Source organism: Eublepharis macularius, chromosome 1 (genome assembly GCF_028583425.1).
Source record: "Eublepharis macularius isolate TG4126 chromosome 1, MPM_Emac_v1.0, whole genome shotgun sequence".
NCBI classification, from domain to species: Eukaryota; Metazoa; Chordata; class Lepidosauria; order Squamata; family Eublepharidae; genus Eublepharis; species Eublepharis macularius.
Window position 1 is genome coordinate 63,873,331 of NC_072790.1, and position 25,407 is coordinate 63,898,737.

Genomic DNA, 25,407 nt, shown 5'->3' on the forward strand with positions numbered 1-25,407 from the left:
GTTCCTAATTCCGGGTCAAAGGGAAGCTTGGAATGGAAGGACTTCTGGGGAGACAAGAGGAAAAGCCTAGAATGTCCATAGAGTTAGTTAAGATAGGGTTTTTTAAAAAGAGACTTTTGTTTGCTTTCTGCTCCTAGCAAACGCTGGAGTCTCTCAGTTCAGGCTGTCTAATTTCTCAACTAACAACACAAAAGTCCTGACTGTACTTGCACATGGACCTCCACTCTGAATTGGGCTTCCCAATTAACTTCAATTGAGTACATGGCCCAGTTGGTACATTCCTTTGCATGCGCACAGCTACTCTATCCATTGAAATCTTAGCAGATGGAGGAACTCCCTGTGTGCACCAAAACCCTACTGCCTGTAATAGATGGTGGGATCAGAGTATCTGTACTGTACAGAATATCTGTACTATTATTCTCATAACATTGTCCATGAGCAACCTTAATATGAAGAACTGCATGTGAACCACATGCAGAACTCATTCAAATACTAACATCCCATAAAAGCAAACAACGTTTCCTCATACACAGTCCACTTGCTGGGCTGAGCAGGAGCTTTTATGTTTAATCACTAAAAAAGACATTTTTCAAATATGACTGGTGGTAGATAAGCAATGGTAATGGCTTGGGATATATCTGTGAGCTAGGCAAGGGGCCATAAACAGATCTATGAGCATAGCAGTCTCACAGCTTGCTCTGAAATAGGTTTGCTTATCCTAACCAGAACTGTCCAGGACAAAGAAGAGAAGGATTTGCAGTGCAATCCTAAACAGAGAAGCACTCTTCTAAGCCCATAGACTACAATGGATTTAGAACAGTGTAACTCCACTCAGGATTTCATTGCTGGTTGCCATCGTTATTGAGATTTATCAATTGGGAGCCATTACCTATAAAAGCTGATTGGAACCACTGATAAAAAGGATGATTTAGAAGTAAATGCACTTGGTACAGGTTATAGCCTAATAATGTCAACACTCGACGGAAAGGTGGCTTTTATTTGCTAATGATTGATGCACAGAGTGGTCACCTGTTGCTGTTGAATGTACCATGTTTTAATATATCGGGCTGACTAATATAGCATGCAGAGGTCTTCTCCTTCCTCTTAAAAGTAAAATGATACACTGAGGGAGGGCAGCATAACATACATATGGAGGACTAGTATGAGTCGGTGTTATAGAATATTAGACTAGGCCTAGTGATACCAAGGTTCACATCACTGCCTGATATAACACTCACTGGGTGACCTTGAGCTATTCGTTCTCACTATAAATGACCAGACTTAACTGACTGGAATATACTGATTTCTGAAAAATAAACTAATTTAGGAAAGATGGTAAATTGTGAAAATAAACTTTCCCCAGGAAAAGTACTGACTGGGGGAAAGGGGAGTTCAAGGATTAAAATATTTTCATTTCCTTATCTGAGAAGCATGGATAAGCAAAGATGATATTGCTTTAAATTAGTTTTCCTTCATTGCCGCACAATTGTGTAGTCCTTTTGATTACATGCCATATATTCCACTGCAGTATCAAACTACAAAATTCAGTACAATGGAAGAAGCCATTAAACTAGCACTTTTTAATCCACTTTTACAACTACGGGCTCAGATAAAAATTTAGTTAACGGCAGGATAAAAATTCCAATGGGAGAGGGGGAATTTGCAGTTATACCCATTTTACGAATATAAGCCTGGCAGAAACTGTTTCCCTTTGTTTTAAATGCATGATGGAGAGGACCAACCACACAACTTCCGTTATTTCACTGACATTTGTGCAGCAATTCTGCACATGCCTCTTAAAACAGATGGAAACTGTACAGCAGCAGGGCTTCATTAGAGCTATCCTCCCAATTACTACTGCTCGAATTTTTTAAATAACTCCCAGGATATACCAGGAATATAATGTATGTAGCAACTATAGGAGGGCTCCATAAATTTGCAAAATGTGGCAGACTGCCATTCCCTACAAATTCTTGGAACAAGATAAAGTCATTCATATACTTAACAGATGTCAACCATAGTTTTAAAAAAAATCACAAAAATGCTACTCAGAGCAAATCTGGGTTTGGCTCCCTGTTCCTAACATAATTGACTTGGCAAATGAAAAGAAGTAATCTGGAGAAATAAAACTTGTAATAGCAAGGCCACACACAATGACGGACCTCATAGACTGCTGCAAATATTTATACGGCATTAAAAGCCAGATTGATTAAGAAGTAACAATATACTCACTATCTTTAGAACTCTACAGTCAAGTGTGTCCCAAGTGCTTTAAAATACCACTGAAGACATGGTAGGAAGGAGCTCCCTAAATTGTGTTCAGAGTTCCAAGCAAGCTGCAAAACCAGGAAGTTTTCCCAAAGTGATTTCAAATGCATGGTCTACCCTAAAGGACCAGGTGGCTGGCCCTGAATTTCAGATGTAAGGAGCTGACACTGGTGGCTATTCTTTTCCTGACTTACCATGCCATGCCTTGGTGTTTCTCCACTCAATTATCCAATTAATTTTCAACTTAACAAACTCACCACAGTGTGATTTTTACATCATGGGAGTGTATTATGAGTTCTAAATGAGAACTGTGAATTATTTCTTAGAAAAAAATGTTCAAAATTTAAATCTAAAATAGATTACTTATTTAATGTTTTATCACAGAAATCTTTCTTGGTGGGGTGTTTATTTTATATGAGCCACAGGCAGGCACATTCCAGAGGGTTAATCTATTATAGTAAGAACAATGATCTGGATCATACGGCAATTTATAAAACTGGGTAAAACCATGTTTCTCTCCCCTCTACCTCTGCAATGTGCCTGTTCCAATGTGCCCTGCTGTGCCCTGAATGTAATATTTTAACAAATTATATTGTATAAAATATCACATGGATAGGCTTGAATGCAATCAATTCCTCTGATAAAATTCCAAGCATTAACCGTATGATCTGCCCTGTGTATTAAAAATCAGTAAGTCTCTGGGTCCTGATGGCACACACCAAGAGTTCTTAGGGAACTCAAATGAGAGCTTGTTGATCCACTACCTCATATCTGTAACTTGTCGCTAAAATCAACTACTGTGCTAGAAGACTGGAGAGTAGCAAATGTTACACCATTTTTTTTAAAAAGGAATCCAGAGGGGATCAGGAAATTACAAGCCAGTTAGCCTAACATCTGTCCCAGGCAAATTAGTAGAGACTGCAAGTAAAGATAGAATTATGAAGTACACAGAGAAAAATCCCGCTCAGGGAAAACCAGCACGGCTTCTACAAAGGGAAGTCTTGCCTTGTCAATCTTCTGGAGTTCTTTGAGAAAGTGAACAAACATAGATAATATTGACCTGGTAGACATTGGCCATTTCCACACATGTTGAATAATGCACTTTCAATGCACTTTAGTTATCCTTTCGAAGTGGATTTTGTGTTTCACACACAAAAACCCAGTTCCAAATGATCACTACAGAGCATTGAAAGTGCATTATCCAACATGTGTGGAAGCAGCCATTATATACTTGGGCTTTCAAAAGGCTTTTGACAATGCTTCTCATCAAAGCCTCCTGAATAAGCTTAGCAGTCATGGGATGGGAGGATGGGTTCTCTTATGGATTAAACATTAGTTAAACTACAGGAAGCAGAGAATATAAATAGTCTGACAGATCTCGCAATGGAGGGAAGTAAGCAGTAGGGTCCCATAAGGATTGGTATTGGGGATGGTGCTATTTTCATTTTGTTCATAAATTATCTGGAACTGGGGGTGAACAGTATAGTGGCTAAGGTTGCAGATCACACAAAATTATTCAAGGCCAGCTGCAAAGAACTCCAGGAGGACCTGGCATGGGCAACAATGTGGTTAATGAAGTTCAATATATTGTCGAAGGCTTTCACGGCCGGAGAACGATGGTTGTTGGGGGTTTTCCGGGCTGTATTGCCGTGGTCTTGGCATTGTAGTTCCTGACGTTTCGCCAGCAGCTGTGGCTGGCATCTTCAGAGAGAGACAGAGAGACAAAAGACAGAGAGATCTCTGTCTTTTGGTGCTACACCTCTGAAGATGCCAGCCACAGCTGCTGGCGAAACGTCAGGAACTACAATGCCAAGACCACGGCAATACAGCCCGGAAAACCCCCCACAACCAAAGTTCAATATAGTTAAGTGTAAGGTGATACACATTGGAACAAAAAATCTCCACCATCAAGCATATGCTAATTGGGTCTGAACTTGCTGAGACTGAGGGAAAGAGACCCTGGGATGATGGTGGATGGCTCAATAAAAGTGTCAACCCAGTGTGCTGTAGCAGTGGAAAAAGCAAATTCTATGCCAGGGATTTTTAGGAAAAATAAAAAGGCCAATATTGTAATGTCCCTGTAGAGATCTATGGTGCAGCCTCATTTGGAATACTGTGTGCAGTTCTGGTCACCATATCTCAAAAAGGACATTGCAGAGCTAGAAAAAGTAAAGAAGAGGGCAACCAAGATGATTAGGGGGTCGGAACACCTTTCCTATGAGGAAATGCTGAAGAGTATGGGACTTTTCAGTTTAGAAAACAGATGACTAAGTGGGGACATGATAGAAGTTTATAAAACTATGCTCGAGGTAGAAAGGGTGGACAGAGAGAACTTTTTCTTCCTCTCCTGTAACACTAGAACTCAAGGTCATCCAATGAAGCTGATAGGCAGTAGATTCAGAATAGAGGGAAAGGAAATAGCTCATAACAAGTGATTAAAATGTGGAATTCACTGCCAGAGGATGTAGTGAAAATTACAAGCATTGACTGTTTTAAAAGGGGATTAGACAGGATAATAGAGGATAGGTCTATAAGCGGCTACTATCCACGGTGACTATAAGGAGCCTCCACATTCAAAGACAGTAAACCTTTGAGTTCTAATGTTTGGAGGCAACATAAGGGGAAGGCCTCAGACTCTGTGCCTTGTTGTTGGCCCTCCAGAGTAATTGGTTGTCCACTGTGTGAGACAGGATGCTGGACTAGATGGACCACTGGTCTGATCCATTAGAGCTCTTTTGTTATTATGTGCTAGAATTACATGCATACACTCAATGGAAACATTACATCCAAGCATGGGTGTCTCAGAGGTGATATAAGCATGCTAGGTAGATAGATAGGCAGACTGTGTTCTTGCCCCTCTGGCGTGCAAGTAAAAGTAAAATGCAGCTCAAAATTGTCCTGTGACATGTACTTCTCACTTAGACAGATAGACATGTACTTCTACTGATAGACATGTACTTCTCACATAAAAGTATGTTCCTTTAAATACAGGGGCATGGGCATTTTCTCCACCTCAGGCATTTATTCTCTCCCTTACCCTAGTAAGCAAGCAGGTGCATGCTTGGATGCAACCCCAGGTGTCTGTGGGGTTCAATTCACATTGGATCAAGGGCTAGGTGGGGCCAAATGGATGGAAGCTATGGCAAATTTCAACAGCACTCTCTCTGAAAACCTAAGTAAAAGGAAACAGAGTTTCATTTGGCCATCAGCTCTGACATCTTCTCTTCTGCTTTTCTACATACAGCTACAATAAGCATAATATATTGTCTCCACTGCCCTTTTTTATCTGCTCAAAGTATTTTGTTTGCAATAGGGCAGCTTTATGCAGCTATAAATAAAAAGAGCATATTGATGGACACATATCTAACATTTATGAATGAGCACTTCATCTCATACACTTCAGCCACTGAAGGAAGCTTGTGCAACTTTAGAATTTGTTTTCTTGTTTAAAGCTGTGCAGATGAAATTTCCAGCTTCCATAACCTTGTAAAGATTCACACCCTAAAATGATGGAAAGAAAGAAAGACATTATTGTCATGTCTATTAAATCAGATAATTTTTTATCAGTGCAAACTTTATTAACATCACAATCATCATATACTGCAATAACCTGAAGCCAAACAATATAAGGAACAATGGATTGATTATCAGATCTCCTGAGATTTTTCTTTTGATCAGTTTGCTTAAATGTGGGGAGAAGGGGAAGAATGCTTTTCTTCATCTATCTATTGAGAAAAGTGTACATGCTGCTGTCCAGAGACCAACTCAAGGAGGCTCACAGAGTAAAACAATAAATAACATCATAAACACTGCACCATAAAAATAGCCAATATTAAAAACTAGTAATTAAAAACGAACTGAGAGCCTTCCAGTGGCATCAAAACAACATTAAGCAACCTAAAATAGCTCTTAGACTAGAGGCAAACCATAAGAACAGATTCAAAGGAGAGTCCTGTGGCTAAAAGCCAGAATAAAGATACATGTTTTTGGATAGCAATATAGGCACCAGGCAAGCCTCAAAGGGGAAGGCATGCCAAAAGCCAGGTGCTTTCTCTGGTCACTACCCACCTCACCTTTGCAAACAGACTGACAGAGGGCAAGGCCTTGAAAGAGGATCTTAACAGGCATCAGCCTCGTGAAAGCGGACACCGTTGTATTTGCCCAAGGGGAAAAGATGCTATACCCATGGGCTTACCACAACTATAGAGGGTGATTTAGATGAGGAAAACAGCACATAGGTAAATGGCAAGTGCTACCCACATCTCTCTACTCCACTGCTGTTTCAGCACATTGGCTGCTTCCCCCACACCACACACTGCTGTAGGAAAAAAATGGGACAGCCAAAACACTTATCTCCTCAGCCAGATGTAATTTGATTCCACCTAATCCACACACTCCATCTTGAAGGTGTGTCAGCTGGAGCTCAGGAAAGTAGGTGGGAAAGGCCTGAGGATCAGGTGGACTTTTTGAAGGCCACAAGAAAGAAAGCCAAAAGACAACGAGGTTGGAAAGGAGACCTGATGAGACTCGACTTAATGTGTGGGACACTGGGAGGCACTGTGTTTGTCTCCAAAGGTGAAGTGTTATAGGTAATTGGATAGTTTCTCTTCTCTCCCTTCCTGTTTTGGATCTTTCTTCCCTTCTCCTCCTGGTTGCTGCTTAAAGCAGATACACGCAGTTCTCTCACCTCCATGAGAGAGAGAGGCAGACAAGTTGCAGCTTGTCTGCTGAGCAGCCTGCCACTGGGGCTGTTTGTAGGAAATAGTTAATAGGTTTGTTCCTGATGTAAATGGAATTTTATTCAATAAAGTACATTTCTTTACGATTTTCCCCGTTCATTTTCCTTTTCCCAGTCTCCACTCATTTTCTTAAGTTAAATGCAGCGTTAGCTGTGATATTACTGCACATTTAACTCTGTTAATCAGGCTGTAACAAGCCTTTAAACCCTCATTTTCTAGCAGCCTTGGCCTAGATACAAGTATAAGAGTATTGCCCAAAGCACCAGATGGATCACAACTGAGGCAAGATTCAGACTTGGGGCTTTCTGATTTGTAGGTCAGATTTTGAGCCACTCTCAAGTACCGGGCTGGAAGCCACTGTCGTGTGCCACGAGAAATCAGCTAAGGCTCTAGTGAGCTCAAGGAAAGATAAGGCCCCCCCCAGCACATCTGCATGCTTTACTATGCTGTTTTTAATTAACCTGGGAGGTTGTGGTATCAATGCCACCCCATTTTTATATCAGATTTGAATGGAACTTTAATCACTCTCCACATGAAGATGCAGAAGAATTATCATTGCCTCAGGGCCAAGCTACAAGTGACAAATGACACTTGAACAGCAAGTGGATTGAGTGGGGGGCAAGTGAACAGGGAGAAATACACTTGCTGTTCAAGTGTCATTCGTCACTTGTAGCTTGGCCCTCAGAGGAGGACACTTGTTGCTGGTCTGTTCATTGTTCAGGGAACTTCTCTCTCCAATTAGGAGGAACATGTAGAACAATTACTCACCAGATCAGGGGGAGCGGGGTCCTTTGAGGGTCAACTGTTCTTACATACTTGCCTTACCTGCTTCATTTCAGGTAAACAGTTCTCTGATTTTAATTTAGAAAAGCTGTGTGTAGGAAACACTTCACTGCAAGTCAGACGGGGGGGGGGCTATTTGGAGAATATAGAGAGCCAGCAAGATGGTGCGGGCCATTTTCACAATGCTTACCGGCTACGGAACATCGCACTGAGCTCCCAGAACAACAGCATCTTCCTGGCATGCCAGGAAGATGCTATCATTCTGGGAGCTCAGCATGATATTCCATGGCTGGTAAGCAGTGTGAAAACGGCCACAGTTAGCCTAGGATGGTGGGAACCAGGGTTCTGAAGCTAACGGCAGTAGCCTTGGAGTAGTCAGTCACTCAGCCTAAGCTAACTCACAGGTTTGTTGTGGGAATTAGGGACAGCAAAGCCAGTCAGAGTTTTCTGGAGAAAGAAAAGGTTAAGAAAATAGAGGGCTAGGACAGCATCTATTTACTTTGAAGTAGCACTATGATTCTATACACACTTACCTGAAAGTATGTTCCATTGAGACTAAGGAACTATAATTTCATATGAATTGTATAGATAAAGGGGATTCAACCTGTGGGAAAACGTTTTTAAGACTGAAGTGTACAAAATGATTACTACTTTATGATTCCAAACCCTGTTGATTCTGGCATACAACTTCTGTAAAAATTCATTTTTATGAAGCATCTTTGAGAATCTCTACCAGTGTTATAGATCTGTGGCACTAGGACGTTACTTTGTATTTGTCAGAATGCTACACTATATTTGTGGTTGGTTCTGATTCAGCTTTCCTTCAGCTGATGGCCATTCCTTGATTAATTGTCTCTGAAAAATATTTCCAAAGAGGCAATAAATACTATCCTGATGAATACTCAGAATGGATTTCACCCATTGAGTTCCCCTTTTAGGTGACTTCAGTCAACAAAGCAAGACCTTGAAACCTGGAGCTGAAAGGAAACCAGGAGATGATTCAGGCTAAAGGTAAACATGAAGTAATGTTTAATTTTAGTAAGTGCTACTTATTATCAACAGAAGTATGCTGGCAAACAGGAATATAAACTCTTAGACAGGAACATAACTGTGATAGTAAAATTAAAAAATGCTAAAAACTACAACTTCAGACATCATGCTCAACAACAATTATGTTGCCATCTTTCAACATCTTATATACTAATAGCCAGTGGCCTTGATCTGAGGATACTTAAATCCGGAGATTGGAGCCATGAATGGACAAAGATCTTCTTACACACCTGAAAAATCCTCCAAGTTTGCACAAAAATCTGAAATAAATGGGGGGGGGGGGTTAAAAACCCAAATGATAAAAGGAGTACCTGTAACTTTAATCAGATGCCCTTGGTGGCTGTTGCTAGGACACCACAACAGCTTAGCAAGTATTCCAGGTTTGGTTTCTGTCACTAAAAGGCAGGAGGAGGGGGAAGGCCCTTTCTAGGGCTGTTTTGTCCTTTGAGGGAGGATTCACTGGGGCCAGACGCAGAAGCAACCACCGGGCAAGTCTATATCACAAGACTTGCATGACTCACCCAGGCCACTTGCTTGGTACTGCTCAACAGCAGCCCCCCACCCCCCACCCCAAAGCCTGTGTAGTATAGTGCTAAGAGTTTCAGAGTAGGATGTGGGAGACTCAGGTTTGCATCACTGCTCTGCTATAGAAGCTGACTGGGTGACTTTGATCCAGCCACACACTCTCAGCACCTTTCAAGATTGTTGTGAGGATAATATATATAATATGGAAACAAGCTGCTTTGGGTACCCACTGTGATGAAAGGTAGTACATAAAGGAAGGAAATTAAGAAATATAGGTGTAGATTGGGGGCAGATAGAAAGTAAGTTGTTTAGTGGAAAGAAGGACATAGGGAAAGGTGAAGGTATAGAAGCTGCCAGGAGGAGAGAAAGAGGAAATAATATGGGAAAGATAATACAGAAAAAAGTGAAATGCCCCATACAAGTCCTTGCGTGTTCCCCACCACGCAACTGGGCCTGGCTCAGCTGGTACCATACAACTGGGTCATCGAGAAGAAGCACCCAGGGAGGGGAGAAAGTTAAAGGCGGGGGGGGGAGATAAAGTCAGGTGGGAAGGAGAGAAGGAAGCAGGAACAAGGAAGAGGCTATGGAGGGCGATGAAAGGAAAGAGGACATGGTGGAGGGGGAGGAAAATGAGATGCCCCCACAAGTCCTTGCAGATCCCCCACCTCTATATACATGCATGTGTGAGCTCCTCATAGGGCTATTATGCAGCTGTGAGACTACCTGAAGGGCAACTCAGTGGGCCTGCAACTTTGTCAATGACTACCAATCCAATGCTGGTTTTCTGCACATCGAATGGATCAAGGGAAGAGCCATAGTCCAATGCTAGATCTTTTGCATGTGATCCATGGTACCACTAGTGTTAAGGAGGCCTGAAAGAACAGCGCTGGGAAATTTTAAATAGCCACCATCAAGTGGATGAGATAGCACTGAGACAGACAAACAGGTGGTATGATTGTGTATAAGCCAGCTTCTCACATTCATATCCTTGGAAAAATGTGTTTCACCCATATGAGTGCCTTTGCATGCACAGATCGTTTGTTTCATGAACACAAAACTCAAAATGCACAAGCAAATTCCTGGAATGGGGTCTATTTCACTATTTACATATAGAACAGAGTTGCACAATATGTCCTTGGGAAAGATAAGATATATTCTGCTATCAATAATGAATTGCCAAGCAGGATTATTTCTAGTAACAAATACCTGCAAGTCTTTTCTCAAGACCATATATATGCCCAATAGCCCAACATTTCACAGTCAACAATCTGCACTGCATCAAGGGGAAGAGTAATTCTTTGGTAAACATCTGTTTGTTGTAATACATTTCATCTTTGAATGCATTATAGCAAGCATGTACTTATACAAATGGTACTTCCCTCTTCTCCAATTCAGAGCTTTTAGAAACATGCAAAATCTTATAAATGAATATGGGGAGGGGGGGATATCTTACCGTGTTGATCCCTAAACCATTAAGCATGTATATTAAATCTTCTGTGGCGACATTTCCTGTGGCGCCTTTCGCATATGGACAGCCTCCTAAACCAGCAACAGCAGAATCCACCACACTGACCCCCATCTAGAAAGCAATCACAGCACCACCAAAGTCATGTTTCCATCAAGCTGATCATTCACAATTAAAATGCACATGCAGCTGCGCTATGTCTAAGCTGAACACATTTTCTTCATTTCATGGGTAACTATACACACACACACACACACACAAAACACACCCTGTGTTTTGTGTGGTGTTGCATTTTAGACAATAATGTGTGACTCCACTTTTGCACATGTACCAAGTTCCTAACATGCTCCTACCAAGTTGCAGTAGTCCCGAGAGAACAAAAACACTTTACATCTTGCAATGTTGTTCCAAACAGTGAAATCCAATGGAGATTTACTCCAAACTAAAATCATTGCTTTCAATGGGCTTAGTCTAGATTAACTCTGCATAGTTTTGAAATTATATGTGGGGGGGGAATGGGTCACTGGGATTTAAGTATATGATGGACTGCATTCATGAACAGGATTTTTAAAAAATCTTGTGTGAAAATACTATTTTCACTATGTTTTCAAAAGAGATTATCTCAATTAGCAGCATCCAGCGGTCTAGCATTTGGCAACCCCAACAAGCAATCACAAGAAACAGGATCCTTGGCACTCATAGCTCCTTTATTGCATCGGCTTTTTTCAATGTCTAAAAACAGTGCATCACATAAAATTTTACTGGAATCTAACCCTAAAAACAAATTGCCAGAAATAGGCCTGTAACAAACCTTGCCAAAGACAGGCTAGCCATGTGTGCTGGTCTGTTTGATGATGGTCAAGTCTCCCGCACACTCACACCTCTGCTCGTACATTTCCAAGCAAGCAACAAAACCAAAAGGTTACCTGAGCTCCTTGAGGACTGCAGTGCACAGGTGGTATCCTGCATTCAGCTTGGCAAGTTACTACTTGTGCAGGCCTGGCCTATCAGCTCTTGAACAAGGATGGAAAATGGCAGGGCCCACTTGTCTACTGGGATATTAAACCAATTTATAGCCTGCTTTATCAGATTAGATAAGTGAGCAATAAAAAGAGGCAGGCTGCTCAAGATCACCTCCACAGTTGAGCCAATTTGAAGAGGTCTTTACCAAATCACTACACAGGTGGTCTTGCTTTTTAAAAAAATCAAGTATCTTGGATACCATCCAAATGCTTTCAAGGTTAAATCTTTGGATAAAAGAGTGATAATTAAAGAACTATGTCACTATAAAGCTGCTCTACAAGACTCAGAGTGAATTTAATGTATTATAAGGCATCAGCTAACATAATATGGACTTTAATGTATTTAGTTGTATTGAAATACAGGCAATATTCAATAGGAATAGTTACTAGTATATGTTTGGGAGAAAAGCTGCTTATATTCTCCCTTGCATGCATTTGAGTGATTACCATTTTCCACTTGCAAATATTCACATATCGAAGTGACAAAACTTTGTCTACAGGTTACTCCTCAATGTGTCAGAGGCAGCTGTGATTAAGTGCACCAACTAAAGGTCTCCCAAAGCTACATAAACAATATGAATGGACTTTAGACTTCTACAAATGAGTAAATATGGCCCAGTATGATGGACGAGTTTTTGTTTGGCTGTTAATATTCCATGTGTTGCTGAAATCTATTGTGCTTTACTGGGCAAAAGCAGCAAAACATGAATTGCTGGTTCCCGTGTGGTTAGGCTGCCAGGTTGCCTGCCACAGTGGGCAAGTGCTGCCACTCAGTGGAGCAGTGACAGTAAATATGGGGGGGGGGGAGCATTGTGTGGTGCCATGACATCAAATTTCAGGTACGCAACTGGAAGTGATGTAACAATGCTTCTGAGGGTTGCCAGTTGAGGGCTGACAACCATAAGGTCCCTTTCACGTTTCCATTTTAACCCAGTTATTATCAATTACTGCTCCAACTCCATGTAAAGTAATGTGTGTGTTAGGGGGCGGGGTGTTCAAACAGCATTTATATCTGTTTATGAACTGTATGTGAATTGCTGTGGCCATTTCAAACAGCAACACCTTTTCTGGCACTGGAAGTAGCTACCCCCCCCCCCCGTGGGCTTTTGCATTAAAAAAACCAACACAAAATATCACTATAGCACTATAGAACTGAAAGGCACAGCAGATTCTTTGCTTTCATTTTTTGCAAAGTAAGTCCTTAGCTCCTTTTCCTTGGAGAGACACCCTTTTCCTTGTATCTCCAGAAGTGATAGGGCTAGAGACTTACTTTTTTAAATGAAAACTAAGAATTCAGAGAACCTATTATACTTGTCATTACAGTGCTATAGCATTATAGCACTAATCTAAATACATTTAAAAAGGAACACATTGGAATGGGGCAGGAAAATAAAAAAGTGGAATTGTTGGAAGTACAACTGTGTACAAATTCAGTGAAGGTTCATATTTATATATGGTTATGGATTTATAATCTGTGCAGTGAATATTTTGCAAAACAACCATTATAAGGCTTTATTGATATACACATGTAAATATGAACCTTCATTGAATTTGTACGCAGTGGTACTTTAGTGTCTCTATTATCATTTCGATTTGTAACTGTGTTCCTAGTAATTTATTGTAGTAATATATTGTTGGAAGTGCTTCAGATATTCCAAACTGTACTCCATAGTGATGGAAAAGAATGGGGGAAATAGTGGATGTGTTTTTTTAAGGCTCAATCCTGTAGGTATGTAAGATTCATACTCCTGAAATGAATCATCATACTTTTTTTTTCAAAAAGTGAAAACTATTGTTTCACTGACCACTTGGAGGCACTGTTGCCTCAAAAAGTGCCACTTTCTATTTGAGTGACTAGTACAATTTGGAAACTGTAACATTTTATTTAAGATTTTAATAACTTTTAAATAGTAAAGCAAGCAAGGGGAAACAATGCTGCATGGAGAGCATTAATATGACATTTTAAAATGTATTCTCTCTCTCAGTACTGCTACCCAAAACAAAATAATGGTGGGTTGTCTCCATAAAAGAGAGACAGAATGATTAGCAAGGTGCAGTGATATCCTTTTATTAGACCTTCTACATATTTGCAGACATGAATAACATTTTCATATTCACATTGCATCTGTTCTCTCACTTGTGGACTCATCCTATGATCTTCCAAATACACAAAATATAAGGATGAAAACAAATTTTAAAAGCTGTCTGCTTCCATTTGAATAGCCCCATTTTTATTTCAGAACCTTTTAAGAAATGAACCCATGAGCCTTGGTTTTTGAATCTTTTTTCCAGTCCAAAAATTTCTTTTTAAAATTAAAGCATTTTTCAGCCTCAGTTACTTATAAATATCAAATGCCATAAACATGATGCACAGATGCAGCAGCGGTGCCAGGGTTTTTGGCGCCTGTGGCTGGCCAGTGGCCGGGCGCCCGCGCACACGCACCAGCTTGCATGATGATGTCACGCGTCATCACGGGCAAGTGCACCCCGCCAGCCCAATTGCTGTGGCGGACGGCTGGGAAGGCGCGTGGGTGGCCTCTGAGCTCTCCTGCTCTGTTTCCCTGCACCGCCGCAGACGCCTGCCCGCGGCTGCTGAGCCCAGCCGGGGGCGTGTGCTGGCGGCGGCTTGTGGCAGGAGGGCTAGGAGGCTGCAGCTCTGTGACACGCGCTCCCACCCCCACGTCTCCTCCAGCACCCCCTCTGGCACCCCACGCCCTGAGGCCACTGTCTACCTGGCCTCAATGGGCGCGCCGGCCCTGCACAGATGGCATAAAACAACCCAAAAGATTGTCAAAGGCAGCAATGAAAATGACAAGAAACTGACCGAAACTGACAAGAACACCATACAAGAATATAAAGAAATTAGAATGTCTGCACCATTTCACATTCTGTATTTCCCCCATGGATAGTGATGTGTTTGAAACCACTAATATATTAAATAGATATATCTGTAAGATATGGATATCCAGACAGACATGTGCATGACTTACAAAACACAATCAATCCAAAGTTAAAATTCCCATTGATCTCAATGGGGAAGACTTATGGGTGTGGTCACATTTGGAAGAATCTGCTCAAAATGTGCTTTGTGATTGGCCAATAGCAGAAGTATTAAACAGAATCTTGAATGTTCAGACAGTCCGTTAAGATTCTCTTCCCAAGCCTTCCTCTCCATGCTCCTGCCTGCAGAGGTGAAATGGGTGGCAACCAAAGATAGGACTTCTTCTGTGATGGCACTTTATCTCTGGCATTTTTTAAAAACCTGGACTTTTAACTGAGCGCATTTTATCTTTTAAAAACTGTTTTAATAGTTTGCTTCTAGGTTGAGAATGGTTTTATGGATATTGCAAGTGGGGGACCCACAAGGACTTGTGGGAGGCATCTCATTTTCTCCTGTATCCCCTCCCTGATATTTCCTATTTCCCGTCTCCTGATAGCCCCCATATATTCTCCCCTTTCCCTGCTTCCTTCTCTCCTTGCCCACAGCTGACTTCCCTTTTATCTGCCCCCCATCTTCAGCTGTATTTAATATTTATTTACTTGATTTATACCCCACCTTTCTGCACAATGGGGACCCAAAGCAGCTTACATTATTTTCGTCTCCAATTTACCTTCATAACAACCCTATGAGGTTAGGCTAAGAATCTATGACTGGTCCATGGTCACCCAACAAGCTTCCATGGCAGAGGAGGGGTTCAAACTCAGGCTCTGAGATCCTAGTCTGAAACCCTTTACTACTACACCACCTGCCTTTTGTGGGGTGGCTGCTGTTGAACAGTAGCAAGCAACCAATCCTGGGTGAATTATGCAAGTCATGTGGAATCAAGTTGCCCGGAGGTTACTGGTAGGCCTGGCCTTAATGATTCCTCTGTCAAAAGCCAAAATTGCTTGGAAAGGTCACTGACCCTTCCTGCTGCCTTTTACTGAGACAAACCAATGTTTTAGCTGGCAATGCTGTTGTGATTGCCTACAGAGGGTATTTGTTTCTTAAAGCTGCAGGTGCAGCTTCTATTATTTTGGGAGGATTAACCCCCCCCCCCTCAGTGTTTTCGTTTGTTTGTTTTTAGGTTTCAGATTTTTCTGCAAACTTGGGGCTTCTCTCAGGGTTGTAGAAAGATTCATCTTCTCTGTTCATGGCCCCAAACTTTGGATTTAAGTATCCACTGATTTGGCCATGCCAAGAATCAGAGATACTGATTTATGCTTCTGAATGTTAATTTATATGTTTTGATGCTCTGCCTTGTTTTAATATTTATATTTTTATGTTGTTGCTTTTAATGATATTATTGAACTGTTTTTCTTTGTGAGCAGGTCCTTAGAGAGGGAAAATATAAATTCTCTACACAAGTATGCTTCTAGTGAATCTATTACTAAGCTGAAACCTAGACTATCTGTTCAGACCTCATTCTAGTTAAGATTTACTGTGTGATATGAACAAATCTCAGCTTGGTGTAGTGGCTAGACTTAGTGCTGGACTAAGAAATTGGCGAGTCGTTTGTAATGCCACTCTGCCGTGGAAATTCACTGGTTGACCTTGGACAAGTTACTCCATCAGCTTAATTTACCTCACAGGATTATTGTTGTGAGGGTAAAATGGACAAGAGGAGAAAAATGTTGTAAGCAGCTTTGTGTTGCCACTGGGGACAAAAGCAGGGTATAAATAAGTAAATAAAATCTTGATGTTAAGATTTTGTTCCCCACTTGTCAAATGGGAATTACTGTGACTTGCCTCATGGGGCTATTATATTGACAAAGAATTAAACATTTTGAAACTTGTAAATTCAAAGAGTATGACCCATCTAAAGTTATGCACATTTATGTCCCATTCATTCCAATAGGGCAGTTAAACATATGCTCAGTCTCTATTGAAATCTCTAGACCTAATCCTATTGAAATCAGTATATAGTATAGGAACAGCCCAACTACAGCAAGAATTCAAAAATCATAATGAAATCTAACAATGGTACCCTGTCCTTTGAATCTCAGTTTAAGTACGTAACTTTTCATTTTTCCCCAAAGAAAGGTTATTTTAGCATGCCTTCTCAAAAGTCTCCTACTGCAGCAGAAGTCTTTGCTTCTCCTCTTAGGGTTATTGGAATACACAACTCTTCCTTTAGAATTCTGGTTTAAGTCATCTTTATTATTTTAAGAATGCTGGTATTTTTCAGGATCACTTGCCTGGTAACAAAAAATATACTAAACACCTCTAAAAGGACTCTAGTAAAAACCTGCTGATATTTTCACTGTAACACAGATGGTATAACAATATAATTCATGGTTTACATGGACCTTGAACTTCCATGCTAATCCAGAAATCCATCATTTTTACTTCTTTTCCTACTTTTGTTTAAGGTGGATTTCAATATAACACAGGTTGAAATCTATGCTGTGTATTATTATTATTTCTTGCCATATCCCATGGAAGCATTTGGAATATTTGCTACTCTACTACATAATGTCTATTTGCAATGTATGGCAATATAATTCAGGGAATTTACCTTAAGTGCTGTAACATTTCCCTTTTCACTTACAAGACTAAATGAAGATAAATACGATTCCAGATAGCAAAGCATCAGAATTTTTTCAATAAAGCACTCTGTTTCTATAGTTGTTTACAGTCATGAGTGATCCATTGTCCCCAAACAAATGTTCTGCACCCCTAAAGCTTCTTATCAATCAGGAACCCAGTCTACATAAGCAAAATGAATAGGGCAGCCTGCACATGAAAATGATCAGTGTGCAATGGTCATGTGGTGTGTGCAATGGACTAGGTCATATGCTTCAATCTCCATGCTTCTACTGTTCCTCATCATTTTTACTGAAACAAATTTTAATTTTAAAATGACTATCAAATGATTTAAATCTGGCAAAGTAGTCTGTTCCTTATTTTACTGAAATGAAAATAGCTAGGTCTTATTCTGTCACATTGTCTAGACTTCAAGTATAGCTCAAAAATTAAACACTTCCACTTTTTCTGAAGAATGTAATGTGTAATTTAATCTAAACCACAACTATGAGTGTGTGTTTTTTCTTCTGCCCTATAAACAAGGATTCTAAACCATGGTTTCTGGTTTGGATGGAAGAGAATCGCAGTTTGTGGTTCTGATGTAACAATGTTCTATCATGAATGCAAACATTTTAACTGGACATACATGAGGGGAGGGAGTGTAGGACCCCAAAGATTTCCCCGACTCCATTCATGTAACAACAAACCACAATGTCAGTAACGGACATGATAAACAATGAAATTAAAGCATTTTCAGACGGTCATCTGAATCATGCTTCAGTTTTTTTAACTAGAGTTTCAAACCTGAATTAAAGTCACACAAGACAGGGGCTACAATGACAGAAGAATCAGGTAGGATCACACTGGAGCTACCAGCTCCGGGCTGGGAAATACCTAGATATTTTGGGTGTGAAGCCTGGGGAGGGTGAGGTTAGGGAAGGGGCTGGAGTTCAGCAGATTATAGTGCCATAGAGATTACCCTCCAAAGAGACTATTTTCTCCAGGGGAATTGATCACTGTAGTCTGGAGATCAGTCGTAATTCCAGAAGATCTCCAGGCTCCACCTGGAGTCTGGCAACCCTAGATGACACAGAAACCTGGTAGGATCCAATCCTATGAGTCTATAACCAACACAAAGTTAGGCACACAAGCCCTTTGAAATCACTATGTAAACCCTGCGGTAGACTGTGTGACCTTAAATCTATGGCCACAATCTATTACAGACTTACAGGGCATTCCTAAGCAGAGTTACAACTTTCTAAGTCAATCAAAGTCAGTGGACATAGAAGGATATAACTCTGTTTAGGATCACACCATTAGGCTCTCCTTGGTTTTAGCATGTTTAAGTGCCCCTCACACTTGACTTTTTGAATTACAGTTTCAAAACAAACATCTCGCTCTGCTTTTATGTGGAGTTACAGAAAAGTCACTAAGAAAAACAATACACAATAATTTCAAAGGCGTTCTCCAAATATATTTTTAGCAACTTTTTGAGTGACTATACATTATTTGCAAAGAATATTTATAAAGAATATTAACTGCATTATTTTGAAATACAGGTTGTCAAAATGTAGGGGCAAATTAAAAGTAACTCCTGGCATTTATAGCATCATGAGAGTCACACAGGTGCATATTCTTCTCCAGCTATACTTGGGGAATGGAGCTTTCAGTCTTTGTTTCATGCCATTTACTGCTGAACCTGAAGACTTCTATTTATCATCACAAAGTATAAAGCCAAATGTCCTTCTTTTTCCTTTTTTTTCAGGAGCACCACAGATTAACAGGTTAGAATGTTTTCCACATGTCCGTTTTTACTGTCAAGAGAATATTAAAGATGTTTTCCAGCTTCCGCAGCTCAGCCAGATGTCCATGGATCCCACGGTGAGAGCAAAATTGGCAGAGTAGCCTTCTCATGACCCCGGCATTGTTTTATCAAGGATCAGTTTAAAAGTATAAAGGGCCATTTCTTGCTGAGATCTGTAATGTTTTTCAGCCCTTTCCCCTGCAATTACACAAAAGTGCTGACTTTGTTGAACTACTGATACGCACTGGTATTCCTTATGACTCCTCTCACACTGTGCTGTAATTGCTGTTTGTGTTGGCACAAGAAAAGTACCAGGTCTTGTTTCCACTGTACATTTCCGGACTCTGGTTTCACTAACATCAGTGTAGGATATTGTACTGGGCATATGTTTTGTTGTGTAAACATTAGCCAGTAATTTAGCCTGTCAATCTCCACAGAATAGCCTCTAATTACCCCGGACCTCAGATGGACAATTTCTAAAATATTTTCTAAAGCTACAACCAGTCAATATTTCTTCCACTGATATGCCACGTTCACAAAGTCATGGATAAGCCCCAACTGTATTTATGACAGAAATCTTTATTTAGATTAACTCTAGACCAGGTTTCATTTGGAAACTGAAAGAACATATAACTAGGTATTTTTAATATTCTGTGTTGTATTAAACTATTGACCTACAATGGTCAGGTGGCTTTTAATTTACTTCTTATTTTAAATTTGTCATTTGTTTCTCTTATACAATGTGGCATGCATTTACTAATAAAATGTATTATTATTCCATCAGTGTTCAAATGAGATACATGTCATCCTGCTCAGAGAGCCCTGATTGGCTAATATTATCACATCCTCTTCGCTAATTTTGGATGCAATGTTTGGCACTATTAAATCCCGCTGATCTCAAGGAAAAGAGATGAATCAATGGAACTTAAAAGTGCTTGATTTCACCTGGATTGCATCCTTTTAAAAGCACTCAAGACCTGCCTAGGGTGGCTCTGGGGACTCAGGTTTATCAGAAAAGAACTGCTTTTCATTAAAAATGTATTGTTCATTTTCCTTTTGCCTACTGTATCTTTAAGCTTAAGAGTAGGTCATAAATACAAAAGAAGCTCAGAAAAAGAGTATCATTTTCCATCATAGAAAGGATCACTCATTCTAATTATTCATTTCTCTGAACCATACTACTCTATGCTATAAGTATGATCAATTAAAAATTATTAGATTATGAAGGGAAATTTTTAGATAACATAGCAGATAGTTTTAGGCATGTGTTTGCCAAGCATAAATCTTTGTACGTATATTGCCCATGTGGCTAGCTGAATGGATATTCAAGCGACTTTACTTTTAAAAAAATCCTAAATGTTGTTGGCTATGTAGGGTGACAGAGCACCAATGTGAAATTGCAAGTCAAGAACATGAGTTCTAACACTAATCAAATGACAAGTAGGAAACATCATGTGTCACATAGGAAGAAGATGCCCGAAATCACTCGTGCAGCACTAGAGATGCCACAAATTTCACAATGAAAGTGTCTGACAGTTGAATTGAGAGGTGTGTTCAAATATTTCTAAACTGAAATTATAGCTTAAATTTGCTGTTTCATTTTGCCTCAGGGATATCCAAAACAGCAAAAGACCCTCCTGAAATTTTGGGCTTCCCAAAATCTATACCCTCAAATTAAAGGATCTTTTCAATATCATTTCAGCGTCCATTGGAAGTCTGCACACTAGATCTATCACCCATTCAAAACAGTAGCAGTAGACCAGATAGAGGCCAGATACCCAGTATTTCCAAACCTGAAAAAAATCACCCAAAACAGATTCCTGATATGTTTCAATACTTCTGAAATTTTCCTCCTAGTCCCGAATTTTTGCTTTTGGATCACTGGCCAGATATTTCAGTGCAAAAATGCAAGAGAAGCTTTATCTCTTTGTTGGTAGCTGCAGCTCGGCAGACTATTGCTTCTTGTTGGAAAGACTCTGCAAAACTTACACTTGAAATATGGTATGATAGGATTTGGGAAAGTTATATTATGTCTCAAATTATTCGAAATTGTTTTTTTATGGGAGATTCTGTACTTTCTAAATTTAACCATATGCAAACTTATTGGGATCCAGTTATTGCTTATTTTAGAACCAATAACGTTATACCAAATCATTCTGATTATAAGATATGGATGTCCACTTAAATAAGTTTATTCTATCCCGTATAAATATTGGATTTTGAAATTTGTATATGTTGGTATTAGATAAGGACTTATATTGAAACTATTAATACTGTATTGTGTAACTACTTTATTTTCTGATTTTGGGTACTTCAGGTTGAATGTTGGTCTATTGAGTTACAAGCGTACTTCACAATCTATTGGTCTTTAATATTTCAAAATAAAATTTAAAAAAATACTTCTGAAATTTCAGGCTAAAAGTAACCATGCTCTTTCTGAAAACTTGCAATAAAATTAAAATGAAAATTTTTTTTTGAAGTGCATGCCCCTGGTCAAATTTACTGTGTTTGTGTTGATCAGTTGTATACTGATCACCAGGTCTGTTCGGGGGAGCAGGACTCAACTGAGCAGTGTGAGAATGTGCAAGTGTGAAAAACTAATAGCACTGTACAGCACTGTTAGGAAGGAATGTGGTGAAGAAACTTGCCAAACAACCACAAACAGGCTGATGAACAGTCCACTGAAAAACTGGCTCCCTGTTTGCAACTTGTGGACGAGCCATGAGCTAAATTGTTTCTGAATGCCTAGGCAGAACTATAAGAAAGTAGCAGGGAGAGAGTACTGTGCTTGGCATGGAAGAAGCACCAAGGATGAGGCTCAGCCTGCACCTTCCAGTCCATCACATGTAGCATACGGATGTGGCCCAGCTAGGTCTTATCTGGCATACCTAACTTGGTCAGGCAGCTGCTGCCAGCTGGCCAGGACTAGCTGGGGCAGACATGGGGGAAGACTGCCTCCTTCAGATCCTGCACAGCCCTACTTAAAAGGACCAACCAACTTCGTTTTTTTTTCTTTTCCTTTCGGGTAATTGTGCAAAAGAAATGTTATACACACTTGCATAACGTTGAACTGGAAGGCCTGTATTTAAGGGCTTCAGCTAACCATTACAGCCATATAGGCACCAAAAATTATGAAAATCTCCGCTTAAAATAGACTTTATTTAAAATGTAAAGGAAAGAATCTAAACATTTGATTCTATAAACTGAAGAAACAGTCATTAAAAAAGGCTTCTTGCATTCACAGCATTTGGAACCAATTTGTTTCTAGTTCTGAAAATGAACGTCTGTTTCTGACACACACACACAAAGACACAAAGGAAAGAGCCTGGATTATTGCCCAGTCCACTTCAAGATTAGATGATACTGACTCCTAACACAGTCATTTGAATACTCAAGTGAAACAAGGCACAGTCAGATGAGACTGGATCTATACAGAGGCGTCTGCTGCAACTGCACAGGAATAGGGCTACTGAAAGCGTGTCTGGGGCCCCTTTCAGGCAACAAAACACTTTTCACTGCAGTCACACTACTTAATTCTGCAAGCTATCCTACTTAACAGAAGTTGTGTAGCCTTGCTGGGGAGGAAACAGATGTACTGAAGAAATATTTCATCTTGAAGATGTGCACTTCAGCACTAGAGAAGGGGAAACTTAAAAATAAAGAAAAATGGGGAAACACTATAGATGAGGGAAAGGGTGCTATAAGGGTGACCACCAGCCCCTAAATTTAAAGCCTATGAATGTGCACTTGTTGGGTGGAGGATGGTTGCATTTTGGCATTCTTAACTAATAATCTCACAGGCACTTTCCAATAGATGCCCACCACACTTACACACAAAATTCCACACAGCACTTTCCATTCTAATGGCGGTGCTGGCTACAAGAGGGAAGGGAGGAAATCACATTTTCCCAGAAAGAATATATTGTGGTTGGAATGCTCAAAAAATGTGATATTCCCTCAACTGAAGTTTGAGGAACAATATCTGGACCTGGTGCAGCACAGGGATAACAACTGCACATTTTATTTCCCACACACACAATCATTTGGAAAGATCCAAGGGAAACAACAGAGAAAAAGAGAAAAATCTCTTAAGTGTCATGTAAAAAGTTTAGAGAAGCATCTGTTTGTTATATTTTCCCCTTCCCTGTGGAGCTACCAGTCTAATCTCCACTCCCCTTATGCATTAACATAGTCAACATTAAGCAAAAGAAGGGATTTGAGGTGGTCAGCAGAGCCAAAGTGTAAGTAGAAAACATGACACAGCATGCATAAATTAAGTCTTAACGAGTTGTCTTGTATGAGACAGATCCCTCCTGAAAGCTCTTCACAGCTGCAGTTTGTCTTAGCTTGAACTGGCTTGAGATGGAGAAGTGTCTGCAGTTTTGGCCACCACTTTTTTTTAAAGAGGACACTGGCAAACCAAATCCAGAGGCACACAGCCCAGAAGTTTAAAGGGTAGGGGCAGATAGAATTCAAAATGCGTGACATGTAAGATAAAGCTCAGAAAATTGAGAATGTTCTTCTAGAACAGGACTGTTCCACTGTGCTTCCTGGTAAAGACCACTGGCCTAAACAAAGAAGGGAATGCATGTGAACAGTTTCCAAACACCATGGAGAAACGGTTGGGAAAAGCCATTTAGCATAACAACAGAGAGACAAACAAGAAGCAATTGTTTAAAGTTACATTATATTCTGGTTGGGCTATAAGACAATACAATTTCCTAACTTTGACAGAAATTGTCCAGCCAAGCAAATGCTCAAACCAAAGAGTGCCTCCTCCTCTTGTGGTTTGTAAAGGAGAACTGATGAGAATCTTTCATGGAACGTTTAGAAGAAGGAAGAAACTTTGCCAGTGCTGGCTTGGACTCTACAAGCCTTCTTCTGAATACGTGGCACTGCCAGTAGGCTGTGACAGGGATTAACTGGAGGAAGACAGGCAATTCTTCTTCAGAGCACAGAGGCTGTTTTGTACAGGTCTCATGAGATAAACAGTGAAAGAGATAAGCAGAGAAAAGTGTGGTGTAAGGTTTAATCCTTAATTTAGCCATGAACACATTGGGTTATTTTAGCCACCAGTGATCAGTGACTTCTGTGATGGATGTAATAGTAGCAGCCTAATTTGGATGGTTGTTTAGACTGGAGGCAAAAATGGACATGTTGAAGATCAAGGAGGTAACTGATTTGTATATGATCCAATGTGTCATAGTAGTTGAAGTGTCTAGGGCTGGATTAAAATATCTGCTTTACTAAAACTCTCTAGGAAATCTTGAATCAGTGATTCTCTCCCATCATTAGCCTAGGTGGTTACTGTGAGATTAAAACAGAGGAGGGGAGAACTACGTATGCTGTCCTTGAAAGAAAGGCAGGATAAAAATGTAATAGAGAAAAATGCTTCCTAAATATGCTTTGTAGTTGAATTGTTTTTCTTGCAGAATGATTTTACGTAGAAATATGTGGATATCATCCTGAAACAGAAAGGTCCTAAAGGATGTCTCTTTTCTGTGTCTTCTCCAAGCAACCGGAAAGTAAAGACCAACATGGAGCAGGTTCTTGTCCTGACAAATGCACCCAAAATTTATACACCCAGCTTTGATTGCTAAGGAGGTGTTAAATGCTTGATTCTCAAGGAGCCAAAAGCAAACAACGACTTCTTATGTTATGAAAAGTTGGCAATTTATGTGACACTCAATAATGGCTGGCTATTACTAGCAGAAAAATTCACAGTGGTGGAGTTTGATACATTTAATTAGAAAAGCTGAAATACAAATTACCTCCAGTAGAAAGCAATTGAACAAAGCCCAAAGGAAACCATTAGAGAGAGAGCAGTGCAAAATGGCTGGGCCAAATGCATCCCAACTGTGAGCCTTCTTTTTTTCTTCAATGAAGTTTAAGCTTCTGGACTTTAAAGTCTCTAAACATTGCATAGATCTTATCCCTAGTTGACATGGCAACTCCCCAAGGGGCATTTGATATATACTTGTGGAAGGCTAAATTCCAGAATAAGAAAAACTGTCAAGAAAGATCTCTGAGGTTTTGAGCCTGAGCCAAAGTTTTGTCCAACAGCTCAAACCAAATTCTAGGAAGCAACGTCCGGAGAGCAGAAAACTGTAGCTGCTGCTGCATAATGTTTTTGCATGAACAGAATTGTGCCTAATTTAAGCTTGTCAACACCGACTTGACTTCTGCACATAAAATCCACTCCCACTTCTACCTCATACTCTATTGTCAAAGGTCAAGCTTCAAAT

At 40.1% G+C, this 25,407-nt stretch overlaps 1 protein-coding gene across 2 annotated transcripts in view; it reads right to left on the reverse strand.

Moving 5' to 3' along the window:
* Nucleotides 1-5,667: 5,667 nt before the first annotated feature.
* Nucleotides 5,668-25,407, reverse strand: part of HMGCLL1 (3-hydroxymethyl-3-methylglutaryl-CoA lyase like 1) — a 91,777-nt gene continuing 72,037 nt past the window's right edge. For both annotated transcript variants that reach the window (XM_054988224.1, XM_054988215.1), the window contains 2 exons: nucleotides 10,819-10,944; nucleotides 5,668-5,769 (listed from right to left, as the gene is read on the reverse strand). In XM_054988224.1, coding sequence (XP_054844199.1) covers nucleotides 5,668-5,769; nucleotides 10,819-10,944 — 228 coding nt within the window. The remainder of the gene's footprint in view (nucleotides 5,770-10,818; nucleotides 10,945-25,407) is intronic.